Genomic DNA, 18,494 nt, shown 5'->3' on the forward strand with positions numbered 1-18,494 from the left:
TTGTAATATCTTCATGCAGAAGTGTGAGTTTGACTTTTAAGGGGGCTTTTGAAAGCTATAAAGTTTATTTATGTGCATATTAATCTTGTTTGCTGGAATAGCTGGCAGCCCTCGTCTGGAGAGAGTTAAATCCAAAGTACAGGACTGGAGTTTGGAGTTCTCAAGGGGTTATTCTGTTTTGTGTTAGACTTGACAGCTTGTATTTAATCTTAACTCCTGTCGATCAGTTTGGATTTAACTTTCTCCAGACATGAATATCACCTGGATAATTGTGAGGAACCCTCACAGACGCATCTCCAAACATCAGTAGTTGACAGTCAGACTGACGCTTTTGTGGCTGAATGGGAGCAAAGCCATGCACCAAAATCTAGTGGAAAATCTGAAACCAGTCTGTTGATGTTCAGGTGTCGATATACTTGACCTATTGGTAGCCTGCATATATTGTAGACTTTTGAAGATTTAAACTTCTTACACTCAGACTCATGCTCAAAACAAATGCTGCTCTGAGCAAGTTATAACATGAAATACACCTCAGAAGCTTTTATTAGTGTGCCTGGCATCTGTGTTTTATTCACAGTAGTACCATAAAGGAAATTCAGGTCTTTAGGGGGCTAATTGGCAGATTCCGTAATACATCCCCTCAAGCTGCAGTTCACACTTGACTCCTTGAGGATTTCATGGTGAAGGTAAATACAGAGCGATCAAAGCTTATAATATAAACACTAAACTTAGCACTTTAAAGGCCTTTTTAGACAGGAAGGATTGACGCGCCTACTAAATCATTTTCAATGACAGGCCAGCGGATAGGAAAGGAGGTGGCGCGACCAGGTGGGTGCAATCCTGTGACACTGTCCTGCTCACGCACAATTGAATTGTCTCTTTTCTGTGTGACGCACAATGTGTCAGTAGCGGACGAGAGACTGATACTGACTGTTGGTGAGTTTCCTGAGTTGTATAAATGTTTCCTTTTAACAGTTACCAGGACCTAAAACAGGCAATGACCTTCACTTTCTCTTACTCATTAAAAATTATTTACACATCTAGAGCACTAGTCTTCGACGCCAGTCCAAAGACGTACACCAGACGTACTCAGAGAACTAATTAGCATACTCCGCTAAACTCGCTTGTAAATTTAGTAAGTAAACTAAGTTGAAAGTTAGTAGTTGGTTTATTAAGTTATTGACTATTTCAATAGATTCTACAAGAAATATTTGTTTAAATTTGTTGTTATAACTGTTTTTGTATAGACTATAAAGAAAATAGTTGTACCGGCAGGGATGCAGGAGTGCACAGAAGCCGTTGCCATGGTTACTACCCATAGAGTGGCTGCTGTTTACTTGCGGAGCGCTTGTCTGCCTCTCTTTTCACATGTGGAGTGCAGTGCGACCCCGCTGATACAAGCGAGTACTCAGAGTGTCTCTCGAATCCTTATTCTTGTGCTCCTCCTTTTGTTTTTTTGTTTTTTTTTTTTTTGACGCTAGGGCGCCTTTAATCAAAATACTTCACCCTCAGTTTGTGTAACACAGCTGCTCAACAGCAGAGAGAAAGTGGTATAGAACTACCTCCCTCGATGTGTGTCAGAAGCAGAAGAGTGTAGGATGGGAAAACACGTTTTCTGTGTGTCCTTTTATTGGTTAAATATGACAATGAACAGTTAATTGTTGTCCACTGTAGCATATGTTTATGCCTTCTTATTAGAATCCCATTTAAAATTCACTGTGTCCTAATAGAAGTTAGCACATTTCCACATTAGCACACATCAGCTCAAAAGTCATCCTGGCATCCTCATTTTGTTTAGCTGCCTGCAAACATTTTTGTAAATTGAGTCGGCCTCCTTCTACAGTGCTGTCATAAGCTGCTCATTAATGGGAGGCTTCATGATGGGAGGGAGAATTCCCTGGGGGCCGTGAAATGGCCCCAGGACATTCTATTTTTCTGTGTCATTACGATGATTGACAGGCAGCAAAATTACAATATCGGGGGCACAAGCGTCCGCTTCCCTTCTTGTGCAATGCACTTTTGTTCATGAGAATTCCATATTGGGACTGAAACATCCCCAACAAACGTCCCTTTTCAAGCTCATCCGAGTGAAGAGCAGATGACGGTGAAGGCTGCAGCAGCACACTGATTTAATTCTGAGCATAGTGTCCCATTTATACATTTATGTTGCTACGTGCCCTCACTTGATTGGCGTAATGGGACTAACTCATCTCCCACTAGCACTGCGGGAAATAAATTGTTTTCATGATTTCCCCACAGAGTTCGCGTTTAAGTTTTTCATTTTTAAAGTTGGACTCAAAGTATTGTTGTTGTCTTCCTTTTCTCAGCTCTGACCCCTATCTCCTCCCTGCCACTCCTCATCCTCTGTATGATTTTAGATTATTTTCCTTCCCTACCAGCCAGCTGCAGGATCGGTGGCAGCAGCAGCAGCTCTGTAATTGTCTGGTAATTACAGTCGAAATGGGCCCCGCACCGAGGACTAATCACCCCTCCTTAACAAGCTGAACCAAATTAGAGCGTAAAATTTAAGGGCGTCCGCTGTCCTGACATTGGTAGATGGTGTCATAATAAATTCGCACTCTGCGGGGCAATGTGTTACACCACCTGCAGTACCGGTGTATGACACCAGAGGGCAGTGTCTGCCTGTGAATGTGCAGCTCTCACAGATGTCACTCTCTCCTCTGGGAGACCATGATGACTTGCACTGCATTGTACTGACTGACGGTGATGTACTGCATTTACTGTTCTGTGCTACAGCAGCTTTGACTTTCAGGCTCACATGCCAGGTCTTTTTTTTTGTTTGTTTTCATTTGTTTGTACATCATGATGTTTGTGTCGCACACAGCTGGAGCTTCATTTAAAAACAACCCTAAAGGAATCTGTTACCATATTAATTTACCTAGTAAACATTCACTGATATTCTGGGTATAAAATCTTGCTACATTTAGTGAAAGTGAAAGTTTTCTGACATCAAGGTTGTACTTGTATAACATTTCAGTGACAAAATTTCAGCACTTAAGTATTGAAATACAAATTGTTTTTAAACGAGGGTTATGTGTCACCTAGACATCTAAACCAGTAGTTCAACATGAGGGGCAGGATCCCAAATTGATCAAGATCAATATTAAGTGTCACAAGATTATAAATATGATAAGTGAGAAAAACATATTTATACAACCCAAAAAGGTTGTGAACCACATGCCTACCACTTTTTTAAAATCAAATCAAGCCTGCATGTAACCTTTTTTATGCCTCGCTGTCGTTTGACTTGCAAATCACTAAATCAGTGCTAATGGTGCCTACTTATTCCTGTTCAGGGTTGTCTAATTCCTCTTGTGGCCATCAGCATTGGGAGGGGAGGCAGGATTGGGATTCTGTAGCGTTCCATCAAATCTGAATCCGTATCTTTTCAAATTCTTTATCAAATCCTTTAAGTTTTGTTTATAACTGCCGTTCCCTGCAAATGTTAAACATTCAGATCTGTAACCACTTTTTGTTTTCTGAGAAGCCAGAAACACAACAGATTTTAACGGCAGTATTCAGAACCTGTAGCTACAACCTGAAAATGAGATCAGCAGGAGGATGTGAACCTTATTTTTCACAAGCTACTTGCTTGTATGAAACCATAATTTATGAATCTGTTTCTTTTACATGCCAGAAACGTATGCCTGGCTCCATTTTCTTGGCATGATTGTTGTTCCTGTAGCCGTCAGTGTCTCAGTCAAGGACACTTAGCCGAATGACTCATTGATTGACACGAGGATGTGAGCTGTTAAAGGTCTCGCTTAACCACCCATGGCATGTCAGCTGAATTTCCAACTGCTGAAGGCATGTATAATTGAATATGCAAGACCAGGTCAACAGCTTGACCTCTGTGTCTTCTTGTCATTCCAGCATGTGATGAGTGGACGGTGCTCCCTCGACCGGACCTCTACCAAGACGTCAATCGCTTCGGACACTCAGCGGTCTTCAGTGACAGGTAATCATTTATTCAGCACTTAAGTAAAGAGTTTGCAGAAGGCTTCACTGAAAGGCTTTATCGATGATGATAATAATAAGGATTTATTTATTTTAAAGTGGCTAAAATACTAGATGGAATCAAAACGAGATAAAACAAAATAGGACATAAATTGAAACATTTTATTTGGACATAATCATAAACATGTTCTCTGATTTCCTGTCTTAACCTGATTTCTCTTAGTAACCTTGTTTCTTGAGTGCATGTAAACCAGGGTGACAGGTTTTATTTCTACTGGAGCCCACACATGTTTAATTATGCACTCATGATATTTAAAGACACGATGAATGGAATTTGTTATACAGACAAACACGTATTTGCATCTGATGTGAATCTGAGCGGGGATGTAGATTTTCTCTTTCATATGCATTGCACTGTTTTACATTATGGGACTTTTCGGCTTTTCTAATGGGAAATTACAGTTTTGAGGTTCTTTCCTATTTTTTTTATTGCGATCACATCTCTGTGCTCTACGCATGGGTGTAGAAACAATCTGCAAAATGCACACAGGCTATTGGAGGGGAAAAAAGGGAAATATATATCAAACTAAAATGAGGGCTCCTCTATTTTGTGGGAAATGAAAAAAGATTGCTCCTGCGAAAGTAAAGCTCTTTGTGGGTGTCTGAATTTATGAATTGAAATCCTTGCTGGCAGAAGAACCACACAGTTGAGAGCTGAACTGTTTTTGTTTTTTTTTTTCTTCCTTGTATTGACTGAAGAATTTCATATAGGGGAAAAAAGTTCAAAAATGTCTATCGACTTGTTGCTTTGTGGGATCAAAACCTTCAAAGCTACATCGCTTGTTTGATAAGGGACAAATGCAACACGCGGGATTGTTACTTCGATATCCCTTTCACACAGCTGAGAATGTGGCTCCATGCTGCACTTCATGTAGTGTAGAATGCAACTGAAGGAGACTTTAATTATAATCCTGACTACTTTGATATACATACTGTGATCTTGACTATCAGTCACCCATAATCATTTTTTATTTAATTGATTGCTACATAAATCATTTTAATAAACTGAATATAATCTGTTTTTGATTATTTCTCCCAAAAGAAATGTGGAAACGGTGGTGGTGTTTGTTTTCTAAATCCACAAGCTGAGTAGGGAAAAAAATCTTACTAGTTCAACATACTGTAAACCCTATAGCAACTCTCAAATCCAAAAACAACTGACGGTGTGTGTATATATAAAAAATAAACATTGTTACCTTGGAAAATAAGCTTTTGAGCATTCATACATGACATTTCATTATTAGTGTGCGATATGAATAGATTTTGATGGGGATATTGCTGCGACCAGTAGGGATGACTCATCTGTAAGTATTATCTGCACTGCCAGCAGAGCAAGACACAGCGATCCATATTAAATTATACATCCTGTTGTAGAGAACGAATCAAATATTAACATGAATCACCAGCCCTGTTTGAGTCAATCCTCACTGATGACTCCCGTTCCTCAGGAGCAATTAAGAGTTTGTTCATGCATTTATTCGCTGATCAGATTCAGTGCAATCACTTGAGACTTAATTTAGAAGATGTTTTATTTGACCATTTTTGCTTTTGAAAGAAAATTTTCAAAGGCTCTTTACAGTAAGGATTCAAAACAAAATGGTCAAATACTGTACGTAATGGGGAGGGGAAAAAAATTGAAAATGTAGTCCGGAGGAAATTGCCTGTCTGCAAGAATGCACTCTGGTTGCACTAGTTCAAAGGCAGTGTTGTGAGGAAGGTTGAGCCATAAAGGTAAAGTTTTAGTTTGGAACGTTGCAGGTAAATTACAGGAGACAATAGGGGTAGGGAGGAGACATTTATTTACTCCACTCCATGGTCTCGAACATTTGTGAGTGTTTTTTGCCTATGTGGTCCCAAACTCAACCTCAGATCCTAGACTTAAACTAAAGGGAAGATGAGCGCTTTGCTGTCGGGGCTCTCCAAAGTCTGGGACAGTCTTCCTTTTGAAATTTGTGTTGCCTTTTTAAATTGCATTATTATGTATATAAATTATTGTATTGTTTGGGCTGTTTGTCTTTGAAACACCTTGTAAAGGTAATGACTAGAATTATTCATTCTTTATCTTTTTTTAAAACACGCCATAAATACGAGCAGGTGTAATACCATTTATAGAAATGCAATACATCCACTCATCCATTGACCTTTTGCATGTCTTGCGGGTTTGTTCACCAACCTTGTTTAGTACGGTTAAACTAAACCCTGGAGTGTTTACCCCCTTGGTGCGGTTTGTTGGGGCTGATGTGAACGCTGGACTTGAACTCTGGTGCGGGCCAGACAACCACTCTCTGGTCTGCCTCAAAGAGGTGGTCTCGGACTACTGTCAAGTGAACTCTGGAGCAATTAGTTTCTGGTGTGAACACTATACGAACTCATTTTTGGTCCATATCATTAGTTCAGACCTCACACTCAACGTAAACATAACGTAAAGCAAAACAAATAACCACTGTTTTATTAAAGCTGTCTCTCTCTGCTGCTTGTGTCACTTCGCTAAGCCCCTTCCCCCAAACCCACAAGTTTGACGGCAGCAGAAGGGGCCAGTTGCGAAACCTCATCCCCCCACAGGCATTGTTCGAGCCTCACCCAGACCATGCTCTCTCACTGCGACTCATCTTCTCAAAGACGCCCCTCCAGGGCCCCAGGCTTCAGAGGCGCACGCACACACACACACACACACACACACTACTGTCCCCTCTCAAAAGTTATTCCCCACTGTTTGTCACCATCCCTCTATGCCTCTCGTCGATAAGAGCGCCATGACATTGAGCATAATGAGCCTGAAGCGCCATGTGGGGCCGGGACATGTTCACACACAGTTTTGTACAGTGCACTTTTATTGGCAAAAGAGGGATGGGATGATTTTCCATTGCTGGTGGTTGTTGCTCAGCCACTGTGTTTCTTTGCTAAGCTCATCCTAAAGCTGCCTGCAGAGTGAGACCATGCACAGGAAGGCAATACACAAGCAGTGATTGCCACTTTGTTAACAATCCATCAGAGCCAGGAGGTCTCTTTCGTTCCAGTGCGGTGGGTTCTTGCATATGTCATTAGGGGCACTAGGCACTGGTCATTTTTTCACAGATTATCTGTCTCTATGTACTACTGTCAGGATAAATTGACAAAGCAAATATGCCAGAAGGTTATTTTTGTAAAAATTACTTACTGAACCATTACTGTGTAGGCAGAAAGAGACAAAGACAGAGTGAGAAAATTTGTTTATCTGTAATTTTTCTACTGCCCTCCCTGTCTTGGTCGTCCACAGTGACTCACATCTTATGTGGTCCCCTGCAAGACATTCTCCTCTTCCTGATCTGTGTGCTCAGCAGGACGTTCAGCTAATAGTTTGAAGTGTGCCCTGTATGATCCAAGGGGACTTATGATCAGACTGGTGCAAATTACCCATCCACCCTACTCAGCCGTGTGCCACCAGCGCACACGCATGCATGCAGACTCACACTTGCACACTAATCCCAGCAACTGAACAGAGGCCAGTGGAGAAATATGTTAAGAAATGCCCTAGACCTGACATAGACACAGCAGGGGGTTCTGTCAGGTCCATCTGCACAGGAAGAGGGTGCTTGTTGGGGATTTAGCAGACCTGTGAGGTGAGTTGAAGCCCTGAGAAGAGGAAGAGCGCTCTGACTGAGCTTCTCTAGTTCTTACTTTGCACAAAAGTCTAAACGGGAAGATTGCAGGGCAGAAATCACCTCATTTTACTTCCTTAATCCGTTCCCTTTTCTCACCACCTTCCCCAGTAGCCCTCTAACATCATCTTTCCTCTCTTGTCTCACAGTGTGATGTACGTATTTGGCGGCTTCAACAGCCTGCTGCTTAGTGACGTCCTCATGTACACCTCGCCCAGCTGCTCAGCTTTCACCAGCATGGCGTCCTGTAGCCAGGCCTGGCCGGGGATCCACTGCGTCTGGAACAACACCCAGGGGACCTGCCTGCCCTGGGAGAACGCTATCGGAACCGAACATCAGCAGCTACCAGCGTCCTGTAACACACGATCATGTAGGTGACTCCGCCCTGGCATTGAAATCCTGCTATGGTGCACATCTGCCATGTGAAACGAATCTGAAAGGATTTTAGATACTTGCTGTCTTTTCTTGAGTGCCTGCAGAACTCATCTGCATTCACAACACTGATGTCTGATAGCATGCATAGACTGGCAGAAACAGCTTGTTTGTCAAGTACTTCCAATGCAGTCTTTCAAATGAGAGAGTGAAAATGGTATAAAAATAGGAAAAAAACGTATCCACCATGCATCTTTAGGAACTGTTCAGATCATTTCTGCATGTAATTATGTGCTGAAACCGAATCAACTCATTAGTTGATCAACAGAAAATTATCAACAACATTTCTAATAATCATTTAAGTAATTTATCAAGCCAAGCATTCACCAGCTCTACGTGAGGATTAAGGTGATTTATTTGTCACAATACAACAGGCTTTACAGTGAAATTGAGTTTTTAACTCCCTTCTGCTATGTAGCAGACAATATACATTAATATCAAAGCAATTCTAAAAATGGTAAACAGACATTAACTATCATCAATGGAGCAGTGCTGAGGATGAATTTGAGCTTAAGAGTGTGATAGCTTTGGGGGAAAAAGCTGCTCTGCAGTCAGGTGGTGCGGCAGCAGAAACTCGTTTATCTCTTTCCAGAAGGCAGCAGGGTGAACAGGCTGTGGCTGGGTGGGTACTGTCGTTTAGTATCCTTTGGGATCTGCGTAGGCACCTCACCGATATCACTGACGCTTGGGAGATGGATACCAACAACATCATTAATTGCTTTTCTGTTTTAAAAGAAATATATTTGATTTCTGAACTGTTGTCAGGCAAAACAACATATTTGAAAGTCACCCTGGGCAAGATTGTCTGACATTTTATAAATTAAACTTTTAAATGCTTGATTGAAGAAAGAAACAGCAGATGAATCAACAATGAAAATAGTTGTTTAATAGTTTTAGCACTGCAACTAAGTGTTCAGAAAGGCCCTTACAAAAGCAAATTTCCTGTGCTGATGTCACCCTGAGATCATTAATTAATCAAAATATTTTCAGAGATTGTCAGCTTTAGCCTTGGTGTGATCAACGGAGTGTTCATCTGCGTGTTCCTCATGCGTTAATGTGTCCTAGAAACTTTCCACTACATTTAATAAGTTAGTATTATTTTTTTTTTTCTTCAAAACGACAGATGATTGGGGTGGGGGGTGCGCTTGTGTGTCAGATAGGACAGGAAGAAGTAATCATCAGGGACAGTTTATCCAGGTCTCTCTGCTTCCCGCTGAGAATTCTCTTCTGTTTGGTGTTTGCCATTTGTCACAGAAAAAATCCTCAGTTTCCCCAACAGAGCCAGTCTCATTTTTCTGGTGTCGGCGTCTTCAGAAGCGCCGGCAGATGGAAACTGCACCCTGGAATATCTTTCAGGCACATTTAATACCAAGGAGGCCTTCCTGCTCTGCTGCTGTCTGGCAGTCAATCTGCCCCCCGTTTCCCCAGAAGAAACCTCATGTCCAGGAACTGTTGCCCGATTTTTGGTTCATGGCAGAATCAGAATTACTTAAACTGCTTTGGAAGAAATAAACAAGAACTAAATAAATGTCCTGTTCTTTCGTTTTAGGCTTATATGTCAAATTGTCAATAAGAAATTACAGTAGTTAAACGGTAGATTAGAAGAAGACTTAAAGAATATAAATAATACTAATTCATTATTTATGAATTCAAAACGAAGTGAATTTTCTCAAGTCATGTACTTGAGTACATATTTGAGGCACTTATACTTTTCTATCCCTGAGTATTTGCATTTTATGCTTTATACTTCTGCTTTACTACAATTCAGATGAAAATATTGTACTATTGACTACACTACATTAATGTCAAAGTTACTTTACAGATTGAGATTTTACATACAGAAAATATGATCTAAAATATGATCCATTGGTGAAGATGAATGAAAATGTTAAAATTAAGCATTAAAGAATGAAATGCTTCACAATAATGCAAAAGCAATAATAATCCAATAATGTGATATTTAGTGACGTAATACTCACGTGGGTTAAAATTGTACCTTTGAGTACTTTTGATACTTTGCTAATAATAGTTTTACTTGAATAACATTTGAAATAAAGAACGACATGCAACAGAGTATTACACACTGTTGTATTGTTTGTTTTACTCATTTAAAGGATATGAATACTTGATCATCACTGTTATCTGGTAAATCGCCAACACTGAACTAACTCAGCTACTTTCTATCATAATCGTATACATTTCTGTTTGTATGGTCATAAAACTATACATTGTTTTTAGAACAAAACTTCTAATATACCATGTTCCTCCAAACTTTGCAGATGCTGATAATGAGAGGTGTGACCAGTATACAGACTGCTACAGTTGCACTGCTAATACCAACGGCTGCCAGTGGTGCTCTGGTCAGTGTGTGTCTCTGGGAAGCAACTGCACCTCTAACACGGTAAGAAAACGGCCACCGCTGACGATGCTAACCCTGATGACCCCAAACCTGTTGAGAGGATTAAGGGAAATCACAGCTAACGGTCTGCCTGCCTGCCTGCCTGCCCTCTTAGGATGGGCAGGCAGGCAATTTAGAACCTAAAAATCATATCGTAATGTTTTAGTTAAAAAAAACAACGCCCCTCCCCTTTCATGCTTTCAAACCTTTTTTATTATGCTTTTTTCACATGGAAAACAATTATAATTAAAGTTCTGATGCTCTGTAACAAAAACATTCCAGTATATAACTTTTTCTTGCCTTTCGAGCTATATAATTGTAATTTCTAGATATAGTGTAATAAACAAATCCCCTTATAATTTTGAACAGTCATAGGCTCCTTAAAGCACAGAATGATGAATGCTTGGACACTGTGGGTTCACTATGGAGTCCACTAACTTTGGAAGATGTTCGCTATTTTAAATAGGATACAAAGCTGTTGTGACAAACCAATCTATTTCCTCCAAGAGTTATTACACCTTATAAATTGGGACATGTCAAAGTACAGTAATGATTAGATAGAGGACTGATGAAGCACGTTCTTGTTTCCAACACTGGATCTGATTTTATCTCTGATTAAATCTCTGCTCATTTAGATGCAATATGACACCAATGTGTCTCCTCCAGCGCACTTATCTGCACTTGTCTCTAAAATATTTGAGTAGTAATTAGTTATTTTGTAATCTATAACTTCTGGAAAAAAAAAAAAAAATTCTACTCAAATAGCTGCATTGTCAGTAAGAGAGGATCTTTTTATGTAATAAGATTTATTTCCCGTTATGTCCACAAACCCTTCAGTTATTTATTTATTGAAAATCATGTGACAAGACCTGTGTCCTCTTCATAAAATTATGTTGCTTTCTATTCATAATGAAATAACATTTTATTTTGTGCCAAATGAGCGAATGTACTTTATGGAGCTGTTATATTCTGCTTTCTCTTCCCAGGGGGCCATAGGGGAGTATGAAGTGTGCCCCAAGGACAGCCCCTCATATGTGTGCAACAAGAAAACCAGTTGCAAGAGCTGCTCTGTGGACCAGAACTGTCAGTGGGAACCTCGCAACCAGGAGTGCATCTCACTGCCAGGTAATTGTGGTTGTTTGGGGGGGAAAAAGGAAATCAAACCATTTGATTCAGAAAAATCAGCATAACACGCACAAGTTGCATCACACCCTTGCATACTTAAATGTACATTAACTACATACACAGGCGGAGACAAATATATAACTTGTGTGCAGGACTTATAAAATGAACATCCATTACATTCAAGTCCTCGCCAAACAAATTCACACAATGCTGATTAAGACTATCACCGTCGGATGAATTTATTTGTATTTGCAGTGTACCAGATTTTGTGTCTGTGGCGACACACTGGTAGTGATGTATCTAATGTCAAACAGCAATGACTGGTTTACCAGTTTAGAAGGGGGAGCAACCATAGCGACAGCAGCAACTCATTTTGGCAGAGTCTATATGTCGGAAGCGTGTGTCGACAGTGCATTTACTATCAATGTCAGAAGGGGGAGACAAATGTTCCCAGCCTGTGTATCGCATATCCCCAAGAGGCTGAAAGACAAATCTGAGGGGTGACAAGATGATTAAAGGGATACGAGAGAAGAAAAAAAACATTAATGCTACACAATTTTTTTTTTTTCTCTTAATTTTCTTGTGAAATACTGAATTGCTTTACCTCTTCAGACCTGTGAAATCGATTCAAAATAAATAAAATCTAAGAAGGGGGAATACCATTCAAGGAAGTGTATAGATGAATTAAGATGGATAGCCAAAGACAGATCCTAGTTTTCCCCATTGATATACTGTCAATTAATATATCAGCCTACCAACCTGTAGTGTCTGTAGTACCAACCCCTCATCTAATCTGTCCAATATAGAAAACGTTTGTGGTGAAAGCTGGCATCTGGTGGGCAATTCCTGTCTGAAGTTCATCACAGCAAAGGACTCGTATGACAACGCCAAGCTGGCCTGCAGGAGCCACAATGCTGTCCTGGCCTCGCTGACCACGCAGAAGAAGGTGGACTTTGTCCTGAAGGAGCTGCAGATTATGAGCGTGGTGGTAAGGATTGGGATCGGGGAGGGGGTAAATTAATCAGATTAGTGAAATTTTAATATTTTCCTCCGGGAAATTGGGTCGTCACACCAGCAATGAATAAGATATCAATAACACTTGAGATACAAGAGATAATTACAGCAAGAAAATTACGTGAGCATCAGGACTGAAGCATTATACATCATCTCAGTGAATAATGATGAAGTATTCATAGAGCCTCTTTGACAGATTTTAAAGGTGCACATGTACAGATGAAACAAGAAAAACTGGAAAAAAGATTCCAACAAGATTTCGAACACTGATTCAAGAAAGAGAACTACCATCTTTATTTCTTATGTTATCACTGATTATTGACCTAAAACTTTTTTTGACTTGGATGTCTTTGTGATAGCTGCTGTTTTTTAAGATGTAGCCTTTTTTTTTCTGCAGGTGAGTTCTGGTTGGATTCTTCTTGTCTGTATGTGTTTGTCTTTTTGGACCAGTGAGCGTGAAACAAATCCTACATTAACGGATTCTTTCCTCAGAGCTCAGACAACTCTTACTCGCTCCATTAGAGCAAATATCAGAAATCTATCCCAACAATTGACTAACCATCGCAAGCTGCTGTTTATATCTTCAAATGCAGGGCGCATATCTACAGATAAGTGTGTGAATGATGGGGAGCTGCACAGCGTTTAGCTTTAATCTTGCATCCCGTTTGAACACTGACAAAACACACACAGAGTGAAAATGTGCAGATGGTACATTTACTGAGGAAAGTAACATACATGGTTATATAGAGGATAAGTCTTGAATGTATTTGTCTTTGATGTTATGTGCTTGTCCTTGGAGCTTTGGTCAAGCACCCTTTACATGTGGTTTCTTGAAATGCTGACAATCAAAAAAATCCAGTATAAACTTATTTCTCACTGTACTCTTAATTGAGTATTTGCTCAAAAGTTGCATGTAAAAAGAGAACAAAAGTTGCATATAAATTAAAGCCACTCACAGCCTAAATTCAGCTTTAAGTCAATTAGGGTTGGATTGTAAAAACACTTGAAATTCTTAATCAAGAGATTTGATTAGATTCGATTACCCTGAAATAGTAATTTATGTTATAGAGTGGAAACGGTTAATAGAAATTAAAGTTTTTAATTATCACTCTTATTGTTTTAGAAATTTTTCAAGCACTAATAACAGCCATTCCCTGGTTCCAGTTTCTCCTGTGTATTATCTGCTTTTCTCTCTTAAATCATTTTAACCTGAATATTTTGGGGGTTTGTACTGTGAAAACCTCACCCTGTGCTCTATAATGGGCAATTTCCCCCAATTTCAAGCATTAGACAATTCATTGATCAGTCGACTAATCAGGGAAAATAAGCAGTAGAATAATGGATAATGAAAAGAATTGTTAATTGCAGCGTTAACACACTTGAATGACCTGAATGAATAGGCACTGTTGAAAGACAATTTTTCAAGCTGTTGAGGAAAAATGTTTTTAAGGACCCACAGTATTGGCCTAATTGCAGCTAAATCTGTCTACATATTTTAGTGTGTCTACACTGGAGTTCACCGAAGAGTATTACATAATCCGAAATGTGTCAAAAGCACTGTGAGAGCACGGTTCTTAAGATCCAGGCTGCACTTAAATGAAACATGGTGTCATCTTCAGCTGCAGTCCTGTTTCTGTGTAGATCACCCAGCAGGCTCACACACTGTCATCCTTAACTGAAGCCAACCATGCAAAAATGTAAGCCACTTACAATCCTGCAAAGTGCCCAGGGGCCACCGCATGGCATATGTAAATGTTGCTAAATAAGACAAAATCATGGGGTTTAAATCTCAAAGTGGGGCTGGAATTGAGTGTTTTCCATCCTTACTAATGAAACTGCGTATATTTCCCTATTGGTCTAAATTCAATTATGTTGGTTAGTTTTAGGTAGAAAAGAAATAAAACCTATCTTCTCTGGAATAACATTGGATTTCAAACGGTTCAGTTCAACAATAAAATGCTGTACAGACACAGACTTTGAAACATGCTTCACAAATCTTCCTGCTGTATTACATTGACATTGTGCTGTTTACCAGTTTATACTATTTACAGACAGGATCAATCAATCCAAGAAATGCAATTAAATCTTGATGGAACAGTAATTCGACCCACGTCTGTGAGAGATCGAGCTCTCTTTGTTTACTGCTACTGCAACAGCATGGCCATTGATTTAGAGATGGGATGGATAACAGTCTCCCAAGCCAAGTGAAGTAACGCTGCTTTTATTGCAGCTCAGTCAGTCCAGGGGAATTTATGTCTGATGAAATATTACACTTTTCTGGGGTTTTTTGTTGCTTACTGCCAGGGCAACGTTGTGATTTCTGACAAAACTCAGTTTTTGACATTGATTTTAATCGAATGTCATATTGTCTTTAGATACGGAGTACTGGCACTTTAAAAAGTGTGACAAAAAGAAGTTGAGAGAGCCACAACTAAAGTGAAAGATGACAAAACAACAAGTAATCATAAAGGGTTTCCTTTTGTTATTATCAGAGATGGTTAAGAGATTTTGATTTACAGAAAATCTAGAAAAAACTTGACATGAAGAGTAGAAGAAGGAGTAGACAGTAGTAGAGTAGTAGAAATTTAACTGAAGCTTTAAAGAGATAAATTTAAAGACGACAATGTGTAAAATCCTTGTTTTGACTCTGTGTGTTTCCAGTACAAGGCAACAGTGACGCCGTGGGTGGGGCTCAGGAAAATCAACGTGTCGTACTGGTGCTGGGAGGACATGTCGCCCTTCACCAACACCACCCTGCAGTGGTTGCCCGGCGAGCCGAGTGACGCCGGGTTCTGTGGCTACCTGGCCGAGCCAGCGCCCAGCGGACTGAAAGCACAGACCTGCATCAACCCCGTGAATGGCAGCCTATGTGAACGGCCAGGTAGTTTCACGATTTTTCATGAATTGAAACCAAAGGGGAAAGTTTTATTCCAGAGTAGTGTCCTGTAGGAGAGGATGTAAATGCAGAAACATACAAAACAATACATTTTCAGCGTATAGTTATCAGCACATACTGTGGCTAAAAATGGCGAGAATTGCATTAAAGTCCAGGCTTTGGTAAAATAGGCCACATGTCCTACTAAATTAACGGCATTGTAAATATTTCCTCTGCTTCTCCCTATCAAAGTATTTATATTACAGACATCCAACACAGATATGATACTTGACTTATGTCTTTTGAGATGGTCTCTGTTGAATTAGGTAATCTTAAATTGCTGTTGTGAGTTGGTTGAGGGAAATGTCAGACTTCACTTTGAACACTGACCAATCATAGCTTGCAGTGTTACATGACATGCAAAGGTAAAAGGTCAGTAGGGGCCAAAAGAATCCAGTAGGTCTGACCCCCAATAGTCGAAGATTCAATGCTTCGATGGGCGGAGCCTGATTCGCCTGTCAATCTGACAGTCGAAGCTTTGCAGCGAAACAAGGATCATACCATTTTGGCGTTATGGGGGAGCTCAACGTCTGTTTTTTACATAGAACTACCGGTTTTCTCCCAAAAAGTTAATATACAGCCTATTAAAATACACATTTCAACGTTTAATGTTGTAAATAAATGTTCCAATAAATGTTTTTAAAGTGCGTGCATAAATCCAAAATTGTAACCCTAACCCTGGGTCGTCAGTGCACATGTGTAGGCATAGTGTGTGTGTGTGTGTGTGTGTGTGTGTGTGCAGGAGGAAAACGTGATGAAGACAGAGCCACAGCTTTACTAGTGTTGTGCCGAGTTGTCCGCACATCACGGGACTTTCGGATAATTTATCACCGTTGATGAACCACACAAAGTATATTTTCTCGTTTTTAAACAGCCGCTACTTGAAATAGACCCGTGAGGAACCGCAACGTGCATGCAGTTGTGGACAGCACGGCAAAAACTCTGCACAAGGTGAATGGCTGGCGAGAGAGAGAGAAAGAAAATAGTCAACAATAAGCCTCAGTTTAGGTTCAGCTCACACTGTGTGTGTGAGGTGAATGCAGATGTAGTGTAAAAGCGCTTTGAGTGATCAAAGACTAGAAAGGCGCTATGTACAAATACAGAGCATTTACAACAAAAAACAAACATTAGTTTTCTGCTCTCTAAATATAGGAACATCATGTTTATCATATTCCAGTGGAGTTCAGCATGAAGACCACTGCCAGTGGAGGTTTGATCCACATGAAACATCCATGCTGAAAATATGTGAATGTATACTCCAGGGGCTTAAACATAACTTCTTGATAATGTTCCTCAGCCAACCACAGTGCCAAGCAGTGCAGGACACCGTGTGCCATGAGAACCACCTGCAGCGAATGCACCAGCAGCAGCTCCGAGTGTATGTGGTGCAGCAACATGAAGCAGTGCGTCGACTCCAATGCCTACGTGGCCTCCTTCCCCTTCGGACAGTGTATGGAGTGGTACACCATGAACACCTGTCCACGTAAGACATCTTATTCTGTCCAGTTTTTCCCCTCTTATATTTTCATTTACAGGTTTAATATGACAATCGTGATTCTTGTTTTGGCAAGACACACTACAAATATATACACACTAAACATTGGTACTCATGCAAGAACAGTTTCTTCTTATCTGAACTTTCTCTTAATTTTTTGTAAGGTGGACCAGGTCAGATTCAGCAAACGTCAGATTACTGTGTAACTGACCCACATAAACATGATGAATGTCACCTGTGCATAATGAGCACAGGTTAATAAGAATTTTAAATTGACATAATTAAAACCCCAATAATACCATGTAAGGCTACACTTCCTGCCCCCATATATTATGGAGTGTTTATTCATGAAAATGACATGGAAGAGTAAAAAGAAGAACTTTGAGTTCAGAAATTGAAACTGAAGTCCTGCTTTCAGGGATTCCTAAAGAGAAAGAAAGTATCATTTTTAACAGCATCAAAGTGGAATTAAGGGAATAGGACTTGATCTGTGCGTCTGTCTGCAGAGTAGCGGCTCTAACAGATTTCACATTTGCAGAAGCACAGCCTGTGGTTATCTAAACCGCAATAACAACCATTCCTCTGTTTCTGCCAATATATCAGCATGGATTCACTTTTTTCCAAGGGCCTGAAGCCCTAAGGCATCCAAAAGATCACCCTACACCCACTGACCCTATTATATACAGATACAATTTAACCTTCAATTAGTGCATTATTTAAGTCGTTTTGATATTGTATTGTTATACAATATCATGAATAGCCAAAATAAATGAATGATGATGTCATTAAGGTCAAACAGGATAATATCAACAGAATTATGAAGTGTAATTTATATGGGACCACTCGTAAATTGCGTTTCTCCCTAAGACAAAGTTCAAAATATGAGTTAGTTCTCCTAATTCACTCGTACATGCCACTTAGGAACAAATCTGTTCAAACGAGCGGTTCTTGCATGGGGCCCATTGAGTCTGAAAATCATTACCTGTTATTACATCATTACATGTAATACTAACAAAAAAAAGCCTTTCAGTCGCTTTCATAACGGTGTGCAGAATGTAGACTGAAATTAAAAACACAAAAGTGAAAAGAAATGATGTAAAAACCGTGTGGCTCGATACTTGAAAGAGATGGGACATTGTCATTCTGCCCTTAAGATTTTTGGCATTGAGTGCATTAATGTTAGTAGTAGCGTTTTTTCATTAGGTGAGAGTGACGAGTTATGATTAGACAACTGGTATAATAACTCTCCTTTTTAAATTGAAACAACACTCCAAATAACAAATGAATTAACTAAATGATTTCTGGGGTTGCAGCCCAACAAAACCCTTAGAACCAGATAGCCTTTCACATTTTCTATTCTCGATCTCCTAGCAGTAACGCCGTATTCTAGGGGGCTGTAAAAGTTGTCTACATGGAAGC

The 18,494-nt window shown here is 39.9% G+C and overlaps 1 protein-coding gene across 1 annotated transcript in view; it reads left to right on the forward strand.

The window, feature by feature from the left end:
* Positions 1–18,494, forward strand: part of atrn (attractin) — a 134,611-nt gene that overhangs the window by 26,443 nt on the left and 89,674 nt on the right. Inside the window, 7 exon segments of the mRNA XM_038728005.1 lie at positions 3,895–3,979; positions 7,826–8,046; positions 10,388–10,509; positions 11,493–11,631; positions 12,438–12,619; positions 15,307–15,526; positions 16,878–17,063. Coding sequence (XP_038583933.1) covers positions 3,895–3,979; positions 7,826–8,046; positions 10,388–10,509; positions 11,493–11,631; positions 12,438–12,619; positions 15,307–15,526; positions 16,878–17,063 — 1,155 coding nt within the window.

This window comes from Micropterus salmoides, unplaced genomic scaffold, assembly GCF_014851395.1.
Source record: "Micropterus salmoides isolate LMB-PRFRI ecotype aquatic unplaced genomic scaffold, ASM1485139v1 Ms_hic_scaffold_19, whole genome shotgun sequence".
NCBI lineage: Eukaryota > Metazoa > Chordata > Actinopteri > Centrarchiformes > Centrarchidae > Micropterus > Micropterus salmoides.